This window comes from Cynocephalus volans, chromosome 4 (genome assembly GCF_027409185.1).
Source record: "Cynocephalus volans isolate mCynVol1 chromosome 4, mCynVol1.pri, whole genome shotgun sequence".
In the NCBI taxonomy this organism is placed as follows: Eukaryota; Metazoa; Chordata; class Mammalia; order Dermoptera; family Cynocephalidae; genus Cynocephalus; species Cynocephalus volans.
In genome coordinates this window covers 96,908,211-96,922,323 of record NC_084463.1, presented here as the reverse complement: position 1 = coordinate 96,922,323, position 14,113 = coordinate 96,908,211, and the positions used below count along the sequence as shown (strand labels likewise).

General features: G+C 38.9%; 1 protein-coding gene across 3 annotated transcripts in view; it reads right to left on the bottom strand.

Moving 5' to 3' along the window:
- INTS4 (integrator complex subunit 4) overlaps positions 1-14,113 on the bottom strand; it is a 122,578-nt gene that overhangs the window by 46,071 nt on the left and 62,394 nt on the right. For all 3 annotated transcript variants that reach the window (XM_063092976.1, XM_063092975.1, XM_063092974.1), the window contains exon 11: positions 9,572-9,777. In XM_063092976.1, the coding sequence (XP_062949046.1) occupies positions 9,572-9,777 (206 nt within the window). The remainder of the gene's footprint in view (positions 1-9,571; positions 9,778-14,113) is intronic.

Genomic DNA, 14,113 nt, shown 5'->3' with positions numbered 1-14,113 from the left:
AAATTCCTAATAGCAATTATCAAGTTAGTATTCAATTTTTTATGATTGACGGAAATTTTTTGTTTGCTTTAATCAGGCTCCAAATAAGGTCCACACACTGCAATTAAGTAATATGTCTCTAAAGTATCTTTAAAAATATAAAATGCCTTTCCATCTAGTGTTTTTCCTTGCAATTTCTCCCCTTTATGTCCTATAATGGTAGTTGGAGGGTTTAACTGGTTTGGGGTCAATTTTTTTAATAAGATCACCTCATGGTACTTCCTTCAGGAACTATAAGATGTCTTTTTCTTTTCTGTGATGTTAGTACATAATCATTGATGAACACTGCCTCGATCTAGTAATTCATTAACGATGTAAACTGATAAACAAATTCTATCATTCTTAACTGTTTGGTTATCTTGAAGTTCGGTTTGTTTAGGAAAAAGAAAAATAAATGCTTGATATTTTAATTTACCAATTTTCAAAATAATGAGTTGACTATTTGGCATCTTCCAAAGATGACTAACAAGGTGTTTTTGTTTTTTAATTATCATGAATCTTGACATATTTGTAACTATTCTTACTAATGTGTTCCAACTTTGGCCAATGAGAGGCTATTTAAATTCTCTCCTAGTCTTTTTGATGTGATCCTAGAGGACTTTGATAGCTAATATCTGCTTTCTGTACAACTAGATGGTCCAAGCTCATCTTATTATATTTTCTGCCACAAACCTGGAATCAGCCATTTCTCTGAGGAGCCTTGGTTCTTTTTAGGGAGAAATGGGATCTGAAAGCATTTTTTTTTTTTTTTTTTTTTTGTCGTTTTTTCGTGACCGGCACTCAGCCAGTGAGTACACCGGTCAGTCCTATATAGGATCCGAACCCGCGGCGGGAGCGTCGCCGCGCTGCCAGCGCAGCACTCTACCAAGTGCGCCACGGGCTCGGCCCTGAAAGCATTTTTTTTTAAGTCAGATTAACTGACATATAATTTATATTTTGTAAAATTCACTCTTTTTAGTGTACAGTTCTATGAGTTTAACAAATGCATGCAGTTGTGTAACCATCATCACAACTAAGATATAGAATACATCCATCACCCAAAAATTTTTCTCGTGTCCCTCTGTAGTCTTCCACTCACACCCCAGCCTACTTTTTCAAAACGTCATACAAATGGAATCATACACTATCCTTCTTTTTGTCTGGCTCCTTTCACTTAGCATAAAGCATTTGAGATTCATCCATGTTGTCGTGTGTATCAGTAGTTTATTTCTTTTTATTACCGAGAAGAATTCCACTATATGGATGTACCACAGCTTACCCATTCACCAACTGAAAGATTTTAGATTGTTTCCAGTTTTGGATTAATCCACATAAAGCCACAATAAACATTTACATATAGGTTTTGTGTGAACATAGGTTTCGATTCTCTTTAGTAAATACTTTGCAGTAGGATTTCAGGTCATATGTTTAACTTTTAAGAAACTGTTACACTAATTTTTTCAAAGTGGCTCTAGCATCTCGCACTCCCACCAGCAAAATGCATGACAGTTCCCGTTGCTTACTGTATTAGTCCGTTTTTGTTGCTTAACACAAAATACATGGAACTGGGTAATTTATAAGAAAATGAAATTTATTGCTTAGTTTCTGAGGCTAGGAAGTCCAAAGTCCATCTCGTGGTGGTGACAGTGACCCAAGGGTCTCACACTGCAAGATGGTGGAAGCAGAGAGAGACCAGAGAGAGAAAGACAGGCTCTCTTCTTCTTTTAAAGCCCTCAGAACCATGCCCCTGACCACCATTTTTAATCCATTCACTACTGCATGGTCCCACAACCCAATCACCTCTTCAAGGTTCCACCTTTCAATTACTGAATTACTGTAAAAGGATTTCCCACCCTCTTAACAGTCACAGTAGGGGCCAAGTTTGTAATACATAAAACTTGGGAGACAATTTAAGCTTCATTGGGTTTTGGGGGGACATAATTCAATCCACTACATTTCACCCCTGGCCCCCCAAAATTCATGTCCTTTTCACATACAAATACATTCATTTCATCCACAAAGTCTCAACTTGTTTCAACTCAAAAGTCCAAAGTTCAAAGTCACATCTGTGAAATCAATACATTATATACTTCCAAGATACAACGATGGGACAAACACAGGGTACATATTCCCAATCCGAAAGAGAGAAATAGGCCAAAAGAAAGGGGTAACAGGTCCTAAGCAAGTCCAAAACTCAGAAGGGCAGGCATTAAATCTCAAAGCTGGTGAATCATGTAACTTGACTCCATGTTCAACCTCCTCTGCATGCTGGTGTCCCCAAGTCCTTGGGCAGCTCCACTCTTATGGCTTTCCTGGTCTCAGGTGATGCTTTAGCTCTTGCAGACTGGTGTTGGACACTGGTAGCTCCACAGGTCTGGGGTCTCTGTGGTGGTCTCACTCTCACGGCTCCACTAGACATGGCACTGATGGGGTTTCTCTGCTGCAACTCCAACCCCACGTTTCACTCGGCATTGCTCTAGCCAAGGTTGTCTACAGTGATTCCGCCCCTGTGACAGATCTCTTCCTGGGCCCCCAGACTTTTCCATACATCCTCTGAAATGGGGGTGGAGGCTCCCAAGCTTCCACAGCTCTAGCATTCTGCAAGCCTGCAGACCTAACACCACATGGATGCCAAGGCTTCCAGCTTGTATTTTCCAAAGCTGCAGGTCCAGCCACACCTGGTGACAGTTTAGAGCAGCTGGGGTACTAATGCTGGAAGCAGCTTCCTGAGGTGGTCTTAGGCAGTGAGCCCATGGAGGGCACCTCAGGTCTGTTCCCCAAGACCATTCTGTCTCCCTAGGCCTTTGGGCCTGTAATGGAAGGGTTGAACCCAGAGGTTTCTGCAATGCTGTCAGAGCCAGTTTCCTCTTCTCTTGATAATCCCGTACTCTTGTGTTAATCTTCTTATAACCATTGAATTTTCCTTCTGAAAATACTCTCTGCTTCTCCACCACATGGCCACGCTGCAAATTTTCTAAATCTTTACAGTCTGCTTCCCTTTTAAATTCTGGCTTTACATCATGCCTTTTCTGCCATAACTCAGCGTAAGCTGTTACAAGTAGCCATGCTGCTTCCTTAATGCTTTGCTGCTTAGAAATTTCTTCCACCAGATACTCTGGTTCATGACTCCTAAATTCCAACTTCCACAAAGTCCTAGGGCCTGGACACAATGCAGCCAAGTCCCTTGCCAGTTCACAGCAAGGATGATCTTTTCCCCAGTTTCCAATAAACTCCTTATTTCTATCTGAGACCTCCTTAGAATGGTCTTTATAGTCCATATTTCTATCAGCATTCTGCTTGCCACCATGTAACCAGTCTCTCATACAGTCCATACTTTCCCTTGTCTTTTTGTCTTCTGAGTCCTCCAAACTCCTCCAACCTTTGCCTAATACCCAGTTCCAAAGCGGCATCCACATTTTCAAGTACTTGTAAGCAACACCCCATTTCTCTGGTACCAATTTTCTGTATTAGTCCATTTTGTGTTGCTATAACAGAATACCTGAGACTGGTAATTTATAAAGAACAGAGGTTTATTTAGCTTACAATTCTGGAACGCATCTGGCGCAGGCCTCAGGCTGCTTCTACTCATGGCAGAAAGCGGCAGGCAGCCAGCAGCCAGCAGGTACAAGCAGATCACATGGCAAGAGGAAGCAAGAGAGAGCAGAGTGAGAGAGACAGATGCTCTTCTTCTTTTAAAGTGTGCAGAACTATGCCCCTGACCACCATTTTTAATCCATTCACTACTGCACTGTTCTACAATCCAATCACCTCTTCGAGGCTCCACCTTCCAATTACCATAATAGGATTTCCGACCCTCTTAACAGTAACGGTGGGGGCCATGTTTCTAATACATAAAACTTGGGAGACAATTTAAGCTTCATTGAGGTTTTGGGGGACATAATTCAATTGACTACGCTTACCAATCTCACCAGCACTTGATATTGTCAGGGTTTCTTTATTTTGTTTCTTAGCCATTTTATTAGGAGTGTTATAATATCTCACAGGGGTTTTAATTTGCATTTCCCTAATGACTAGTAATGTTAAGCATGTTTTTACATGCTTATTTGCCACTGTTTATCTCCTTTGGTTAGGTGTCTGTTCACATCTTTTGCTCATTTTTTATTGGGTTGTTTTCTTATTATTGAATTTTTAGAATTCTTTATATTTTATCAGATGTGTGTTTTGTTAATATTTTCTCCCACTCTGTGGCTTGTCTTTTTTTTTTTATGGCTTCAAACAACTGAAATTTACTGTCCCGGTTCTGGAGACTAGAAGTCCAAAATCAAGGTGTTGGCAGGGTTGGTTCCTTCTGAGGGCTGTGACAGAAAAATCTGTTCCACGCCTCTCTCCTAACTCCTGGTAGCCTCAGGAATTCATTGGCTTGTAGATGGCACATTCCCTGTGTCTTCACCTCATCTTCCCTCTAAGCATGTTTCTGTGTCCAAATCCCACCCTCCTTTTTTGTACTGTTAATATGTCAAAGGCATTATATGTGTTGATTTGGTCGCATTACCTTTTTTTATTGTGGTAAAATCTACATAAAACTTACCATGTTAACCATTGTATAGTGTACCGTTATGTGACACCAAGTAAAGTCACATTGTTGTACTGTCTTTAAAATTCCTTAAAAGTAACTTATTAAAGATCTTTCTAATTTTGATGAAGTTCAATGTATGTATTTCTTTCTTTTATGGATCATAATGTTAGTACTATATCTAAGAAATCTTTGTCTAATCCAAGGTCAGAAATATTTTCCCATATTGCCAAAACTTCTATAAGTTTTACAGTTTTAGGTTTTACAAAATACACGAAAAAAATCAAACTAAGAAATTTAAACGACACATCTACATCCACATAGCAAAATATCAGTATCCTGTGAGTCTTCTTCAAGATTGGTTGGAGGCATGCCTTTTCTATTCTGCAGGCACCCTCTTTCATCCTGCAGTTCTCTCATCTCTTTACTCTATACAATTAGTGGGGTCAACTTCCTAATAAACACATCTATCATATCATTCTACTGTTTAGGAACTTCATTTGGCTTCCCACTGCCCCAAGGATAAAGATCAGGCTTCTCAGCACAACACACAAGGCCCGTCACAATCAGTTCCCTGCTCATCTCTTCTGTTTCATCTCCCATTACTTTTCTCTCACAGCCACAGCAACTTCTCAATGTTCTCTGTCCACACTGTGACATTTCACCCCTTCCAGCCTTTACCTATGGTCATTTGCTATCCCTCTGCCTAGAATACCATTCCTTACTTCACTCTGAATACTATCTATAATTACTGGTTTATACTGCTGCCTTCCCTATAAAACTATGAGCAACTCAGAGGCAAGATCTAGTACTGTCTGGCATCCACAGAACCTGGTACAGAACCGGCTCAGGAAAAAAAAAAAATCAGTGAATACTTCTAAAATGACTTCACCAATACTATCAACTATTACCATACAAACACTTTCTAACTGCTAAGCACTATGCTAAGTACTTTACATGAATTCTCTCATTTAATTCTCATAAGAACAATGTGAATATCTGAAATTATCCTCACCTGATAGATGAAAAAACCAAGGACAAGAGAGATTAATTTGTCAAATGTCACGAAGCTAGTATGATACTCTGCTAAAATCCTTTAATGGCTTCCAGCTGCTTTTCTCTTAACATGACTTTCAAGGCTCTGCATGAGCTGGCCCAACTTACCCCTTCAGCCTAATTTCATACCACACTCACTAGCTCTTTGTTCCAGCCACGCAGCCCTCTGTTGGTCCCTCAAATGTGCCGTGTTCCCACCTTCCACAGATCTTCTATACCTGCTGCTCCTCTGCCTGAAATCTTCTTATACCTCACACTCCCAACTGCCAAGTTAGTGCCTAAGTCCTCCTTTGTTGTTCAGCCTTTCCTGACTGTTGTACCCCCTTAGTCCCAAAAAACAAAGTTCCTCTGTATACTCCTATGGGACCTTACTCCTTTCTGTCTTGAGCTTATCTCAGCTTATTATTATACTTTCATATCTGTCATTATTTGTTTGTTTCCCCCATATCTAAACTATAAAGACCATGAGAACAGGGCCATGGCTTTTGCTCACTATTGTATCCCCCCATGAGTATAGCACCTGGTACATAATAGGTGGTCAAGACATATTAAAGAAACAGAAGAAAACAGGGAAAGACCAAAGAGAGGAACTGACAAGTTGATTCAGATCAGTCTAGCTCTAAACACTGTGATCTTAACCATAAGATATGATGCTTCCTATATGAACGAATCTCCATCACTGATAGTAGGTGGCTGTATCAGTGTATTGGAAAAAGAATTTTCAAAGTAATATGAAAACGATTTTGATTTGTGTTTAAGAACTGTATAATTCCCAGTTGTGCAGATTCATTTTAGGAAATGTTTATTAAGCATTCACTATGCATAAGTCACCACATTAAACTCCGAAAGGAATATAGTACAGGGTCACTCTCCTTATTAAGGAGCTAATAATCTCATCAGGGAGATAAGAAAAATACACAAAAATCTGCCATCAGTAAAATGGGAAAGCTAAAATAAGAGAGACATGGGCCTGGTACTCAAAAACTACATACTAAATGAAGGAATGAGGGAAAAAGCCAATCTATCCAATATGAATTTCAACAAGACTTCAAGAATGAGAAATGTTGAAAAGAGGCAAAATCGACATGTCACTCGTCTTAATAAAATCCTCCAATGGTTGGTTTCCGATAATGCTTACAATAAAATCGAGACATCACACAATAGCCTACAAGGCTCTCCACCTGTCCACTATATCCCTCTCAGAGTTCATCTCATACCACATTTCTACCTTCTATGTTCCACCTATAGTATTGGCCTTCTTACTCTCTGTCCTGCAAACACACCAAAGCTCATTTGTGCCTTACAGCCTTTCCATTACTAGCTGTTGCCTCTACCTGAACTTCCTTCTCTCGGTCTTCACAGAGCTGGCTTCTTTTTGTCATTCAAGACTCAGCTCAAACATCTTCTCCCCAGAAAGGCTTTACTAACCACTTACAGTAAAATTCTCCACTCCTCATGCTGTTTATCTTTTGCATGAGATTTATCACTATCTGAAATCACTTTTGTTTGTTTACTCTACCTCTCTTTAGAATGTAAGTTCCATGAGAACAGGGACCCTGCCTGTTTTTGACACCACTATATTTCCAGTACAAAGACAGTACTTACCATAAATGAATTTCTCTAGGCAGGGTAATATCTCAGCACAGTTTTTTTTTTTTAAAAAAGACAAATTCCAGCTTGGAGGGTCAAAGCAACAAAGTACAGTGACACAGTAAACGTAAGGGAGCAGTAACTAGCAGGGCAAAAAAATAGTTTAGGGCTCTCCAGTTGGCTCAGTTGGTTAGAGCACAGTGTTATAACACCAAGGTCAAGGGTACAGATCTCCATACCAGCCAGCCACCAAAAATGAATAAATAAATAAAACTAATTAATTAACTAGATGGAATTTTTAAAAGAGAGAGAGAGAATGAGTTTATATAAGTCTAAACTCTTGAACAGAATTCCAAGTCAAGAAGTTTATACCTATACAAATTCTTTGTGAGTTATACACAGATATACTCACAAATAAGCATACCCGTGACTCTGTGAATAATTGTATACATCGACACATAACATGGCTGCTAAAAGAGTAGATTTTAAATGTTTTTACCATAAAAAATAAAAGTATATGACATGATGCATTTGTTAATTAGCCTGATTTAATCACTCCACATTGTAAACATGTATCCAAACCTCATACTGTACTCCATAAACATACATAATTATTAATTGTCAACTAAAAAAAACATAGCTCAGGCTGGCCCATGGCTCACTTGGGAGAGTGTGGTGCTGATAACACCAGGGCCATGGGTTCAGATCCCTATATAGGGATGGCCGGTTAGCTCACTTGGGAGAGTGTGGTGCTGACAACACCAAGTCAAGGGTTAAGATCCCCTTACCGGTCATCTTTATAAAAAAATAAAAAACATAGCTCAGGTAGTCAGCGAACACTTACTGGACACCTAATTGTGCCAGACAATGCAAGATACTTTGAATAAAAAATGAAAAAAATCCAGGTCCTTGCCCCCCAGAGAAGCTCACAGTATTATGGAATAGAAAATTACTGAAAAATGCTAGAGTACTATACACAGGGTGTTATGGGAATACAGAGGAGTGGCATTTAGCCCTCCCAGGGGTGGGGCCAGTAGTAGTTAGGCAAGGCTTCCTGGATATGTTGCCTAATGTGGACTGTGGGAATAAATAGAAGTCTACTCAGTGAAAAGTGGCAATTTTGTATGCAGGGAGGAAAAAGTACAGGAAAGGCAAAATGGTGAGGAAAAACATGATGTGTAAGGAACACACGAGGTGACGAATGGTGGGAAAGAAAGCTAAAAAGAAAGGAATGGCTAGTTTATAGAGATCATCCATGGAGAACAATCCATGGAATGTAAACTTGAACTCTGTAGGAAAAAATACATGAGAGATTAAAAATAAAGATTTATAATTCAGCAAAAAAAATCTTAATAGAAGTGCTAAGCAACTGAGAGAATGATAGTGACCCTCAAAACCAAAGTACCCAATCTGCTTTTCTAAAATATGTAACAGAAATCTGTAACAAGTGTGCTAATAACTAAGCATCAAATTGTTATCTCTTTCACATCTGAAAAACCACAAAATAAAAGAGGAAACCAGAAGCCAAATCTCATTTATGCATATTTTGAAAAACTTCAGTACTCACAAAGAAAATCCAGACACTTCAGAAAAATTAATCCAAGAACCACATAGAATTATGTAGCCTGGAAAGCAAATCTGTGTTTATATCCCCGCACAGCCACTTATGATCTGTGTGACCTCAAACAAATTACCTTTTTCTCTATAAAACTCCAGGGTTGAATAAGTCAGTCCCTAAGATCCGTTCCTGCTGTAACAGCCTATGATTTACTAGAAGAAGGAAATCAAATCAAAGGCTGAAAAGAGGTCTTCATTATTTAGACCCTGCCTTACCTACAGCCATTTTCCTCCCCTCCCCCCAACTCTTTATGCTACCATTATAATGAACTCCTTTTAAGTCCTTGAAAACATCATATTCTCTCTTACTCTGGATCTTTAGACATTGCTTCCTCTGCTTCGTATCCTTTTACCCTCAGGTACCCCTTCACGAGTGCCACTCTCTCCTTAACAAAAAAATGCCTCATTAAGTCCCACTCCTCCTTCAAGTGTCCACTGGAGCATTCCTTTTTTCTTCCCCATTGCCCCAACCTCCCTTCAGCCAATTGAGGTTAGATACTCTATATTCCCAGGGCATCTGGTCTTTTCCAGATCATAGAAATAACAAGCTTATTCAAATTTCCTGTTTAACAGTCAGTTTCCTCCATCCTGGAGGAGAGGTGTGTTGACAAGGCAGAATTGTGCAGCTTGATATACTGTAGTCTCACCAATACCCAGCATAATACCTGTTTGCTTTTTTTTTTAAAAGTGGGGGGTGGGGGGCAGCACTCAGTAGGTATTTGATGAAGAAATGAATAACAATCTGGAAACGCTTACCTCTAACACAGCCAGGACAGTGTCAAGCTGATCTTCTCGGAGGGTAATATTGTTAGAAATTTTTCTCATGGTATGTATGGACTGCAGACGTACTTCTTCAATTTCATCATTAAACATGTCAACCAGGAAATCAAGGCACTTCTCAGCAAAAGAGGGTGAAGACTGGGCCAGCATGCAGAGAGCTTCCACTGCAGCAATGCGGACCTCTAGAGAAAACGGGACAAATAAAACTGCACATCAAGTTAAGAGCCATGGCAAAAATCCAAGCAGGATTCCTTCTCATTCAGGTTGTCTTTCATTCTCTACTCCTCTCCCTCTACAAACTCTCCCTCGGAGATCTCCTCCATGCCCACAGATTCAGCTACCACCTTCATGATAAATATAAACTTTGGTGTCAAAAGGACTACGGTTTAAATCTGACCCCACCTACATGTGATCGAGTCACATGTCTGTTTCCATCAACTGAATCTCTGGAAAACTAAGTTTTTTAGTTATCTCAGTATTCCAACCACAGTAAATTACTTTTTAAAAAGTCAGTTATTAAATACTATTATGACTATTAAGATAAAATAAGCTAGATATCACAATTCTCATTTTAAAAAGATTCAGCAAATTGAATTAACTTGCCTCAAAGTGAATGAGGGCAGAGATAAGACTAGTACTCAGGTCAGTTGATTCTAGGCTAGTATCAGGTAGATAGTGGTTAAAGACACATGTTTTGGAATGACAGAGGTTTTAGATCAAATTGTGGAGAGTGATCCCTCCACTAACTTGAAGTATGATCTTAAATAAGTAACTTTCTGGCAGCTCAATTTTCTCACTGTTAAATGAAATAATATCTATTTCCTTATAGAGTTGTTAGGAGTAAATGAGATAATGCAGGGGGGGTAAAGCACATAGCACACTACCTGGTACATGTTGAACGTTCAATAAATATTAGCTAGGGCACAAGTATGGGTTTTGTAAGCACTCTGAAAACAAAGGCATGTCTTCTACCTATTTGCAAGCTCTGAACATGTAAGGGTAAAGCCACTGAACTCAGGCAGTCCTTCATTCATTCACTAATAAATGTTTCCTGAACACATACTATATGCCAGGCCTTGCACTAACTGCTAGGATACACAGATGAGAACTGAGTAACATATAGACAATGCTCACAAGACTTCCATATATGGTTGTTTTGTTCCAGTGGTTCCCAAATGGTTCTGCAACAAAATGTACAGTTTCAAAAAACACAAAACAAAACCAAAAAAAACCCCACTAAACTTAAAGTTGTGGTTGAAACTCACAAACATAATTTGCTCTTTGTGTAAGGACGGTTTTATAGCCACGTTCAAAGTAGACTTACTACATTAAAGGAAGATGATTCAGATTTTTCTTGGTAGTTATGAATTCCTCCTTTTCATCAGAAGGAAAGGATTTTCTCTACTTCACAATAATATGATTTAAACATGAAATTGCTAATAATTGTAAAGCAAGCCAGAGATGAACCCAAACACATTAAGTGCTGGCTCTTCTTCCTAGGGTTTTATCCATTATGCCACACTGACTCATGTGTAACCTTTGCAAGCTCATCAAGAGAACCACATAGGAACTTCTGATCAGCATGAGATAATCAGTGTGATCTGAACGGGTACAATTCCAAGTGGAAGGAAAGAAACTTGGTGTTGTGCTCTATCTGTACAGAGAGGTTACAGGCAAGTAAATTAACATTTTCTACTGGACTTTTTGTAATGTTGAAAATCTGTAACAGACTCCTTAAGGGTCCAGGGCAGAGAAAAGGAATCTGCTACACTAGGGGAAAAAAAGATTCAACAATTGGCATTTCAACATGTGTAATCAGATCCTGGCTTAGCTACATACTAGCTCTGTGCTTAGTACTGAAGATACAAACATGAACAAAAACAAGACTGTCTCCCAGCACTTACAAATAAGAAGAGTTAACAGCACTACAGAGTGATGAATGTTACAGTAGAAAAGCACAGGGAGTACAAGAAAATAGAAGAGGCACATGGCCCAGACAACCAGATCAGAAGCAACTTTCTGGAACAAGTGACCCCTAAAACAATACCTGAAGGTGCTGGTAGGTCAAAAAGAAAGAAAAGATCTTTCTAAGCAGAGGAACTGCATGTACAAAGTCCCAAAAGGAAGGGAGAAGATGGAAGAATTAAAAGACTAAAAGAATGTGAGATACTACGTTAGTCTACAGACAACGAAATAAGGCTCCATTTCATTCTCAGAAATGGGCCCCTAACAACCAAAGGAAAAATAAACAAATGGGATTATATCAAACTAAAAAGCTTCTGCACAGCAAAAGAAACAATTAAAAGAGTTAAAAGACAACCAACAGAGTGGGAGAAAATATTTGCAAAATATATATCTGACAAAGGATTAATATCCAGAATATATAAGGAACTCAAACAACTTTACAAGAAGAAAACAAGCAACCCAATTAAAAAATGGGCAAAAGAGCTAAGTAGGCATTTCTCAAAGGAAGATATCCAAATGGCCAACAGACATATGAAAAAATGCTCAACATCACTCAGCATCTGGGAAATGCAAATCAAAACCACATTGAGATACCATCTAACCCCAGTTAGGATGGCTAAAATCCAAAAGACTATGAACGATAAATGCTGACGAGGCTGCGGAGAAAAAGGAACTCTCATACATTGTTGGTGGGACTGCAAAATGGTGCAGCCTCTATGGAAAATGGTATGGAGGTTCCTCAAACAATTGCAGATAGATCTACCATACGACCCAGCTATCCCACTGTTGGGAATATACCCAGAGGAATGGAAATCATCAAGTCGAAGGTATACCTGTTTCCCAATGTTTATCGCAGCACTCTTTACAATAGCCAAGAGTTGGAACCAGCCCAAATGCCCATCATCAGATGAGTGGATACAGAAAATGTGGTACATCTACACAATGGAATACTACTCAGCTATAAAAACGAATGAAATACTGCCATTTGCAACAACATGGATGGACCTTGAGAGAATTATATTAAGTGAAACAAGTCAAGCACAGAAAGAGAAATACCACATGTTCTCACTTATTGGTGGGAGCTAAAAATTAATATATAAATTCACACACACACACGCACACAAACTGGGGAGGGGGAAGAAGATATAACAACCACAATTATTTGAAGTTGATACGACAAGCAAACAGAAAGGACATTGTTGGGGGGGAGGGAGGGAGGGAGAAGGGAGGGAGGTTTTGGTGATGGGGAGCACAATGTATATCGACAAAATAAAATTAAAAAAAAAAAGAAAAAGAAAAAAAGAAATGGGCCCCTAAAACCCTAATTTACCTGGAATTTGATAAATATGATATAATTAGAAAGCTGCCATACCTGCTACCTGGTTATGGTCTACTCACTTTCCAAACTTGTTACTTTAATTAAATCTTAGTGACAAACTGAAAACTGTAAAAATAAACCATATAAACATTAATAGTGATGAAATCCAATTGCAGAAACTAAACCAAGCAAATATGCTAGTAGAAACAAAACAAAATAGGCTTCAGTTACTCATCTTAGGGAAAAACGGGTTTTAATAACTGGACTTCCTTACTATCTAATACTATTTAAATAGTAATTCACGTTTCAAATTCATAAAAAATAAAAAAGCTGAAGTGGCTTTAACTAATTTCCATATATAGGGAACGTCTTAGCAAATTGAATAGAGAAACCCAATTCTTACATATACTAATAAAAAAAACTGTCCTTCAAAAATAATACTCTTGAGCTGGCCAGTTAGTTCAGCTGGTTAGAGTACGGTGTTAATAACACCAAGGTCCAGGGTTAGATCCCTGTACTGGCAAGCCTTCAAAACAAAACAAAACAAAACAAAACAAAACAAAACAAAACAAAAAACAAAAATACTACTCTTCTCCTTCTAAGAAGTAGTTCTATTCTGAGGCCATTTTTTTATAGGCATTTTTAAGAGCTGGGTTCTAATCCTGTCTCTAACATAAACATACATTAAAATTCGGACAATCAGCATTACTGCTCCAGGTCTGTTACCCTCACTGAAAATGAGGGGGTTGGAATCAATCATCTCAAAGTACTGTCATTCTGAGATTTATGAGAGATAGATAGCATCACATTACGGAAATCACAAGGGCTTTGCAGGACTTCTATTAACAGCCAAGATGAAGTAAGGAGGACAAATTTTATCCTTCCAGGATAAAAGAGACAAAATGTATGTAACAACAGTATTCCAGACACTGGACATCAGGCAATGAAGGACAGTGATTTCTGAGGAATGGGAAATAAATGAAATGAGCTGTGTGATTACAGCAGTTTAATGCTGAGAAAGTTTCCAGGTCTTAGATCTCCCTGATTTGAGAAGATAGAGCTGGGACTCTGGGGAGGCCAATGTGGCTAGAGTTGACAGGGCGAAGTACCAGGAAGGACAGACAGAGCTGAATAGAGAGAGAGAGTGATCTTGGGAGATCTGCAGAGGGTCCCCCTTAAGTTTTCAGCTGAGTTCTAATCTGTGAGAAAGTTATCTGAGGGATGGAAAAGAACCA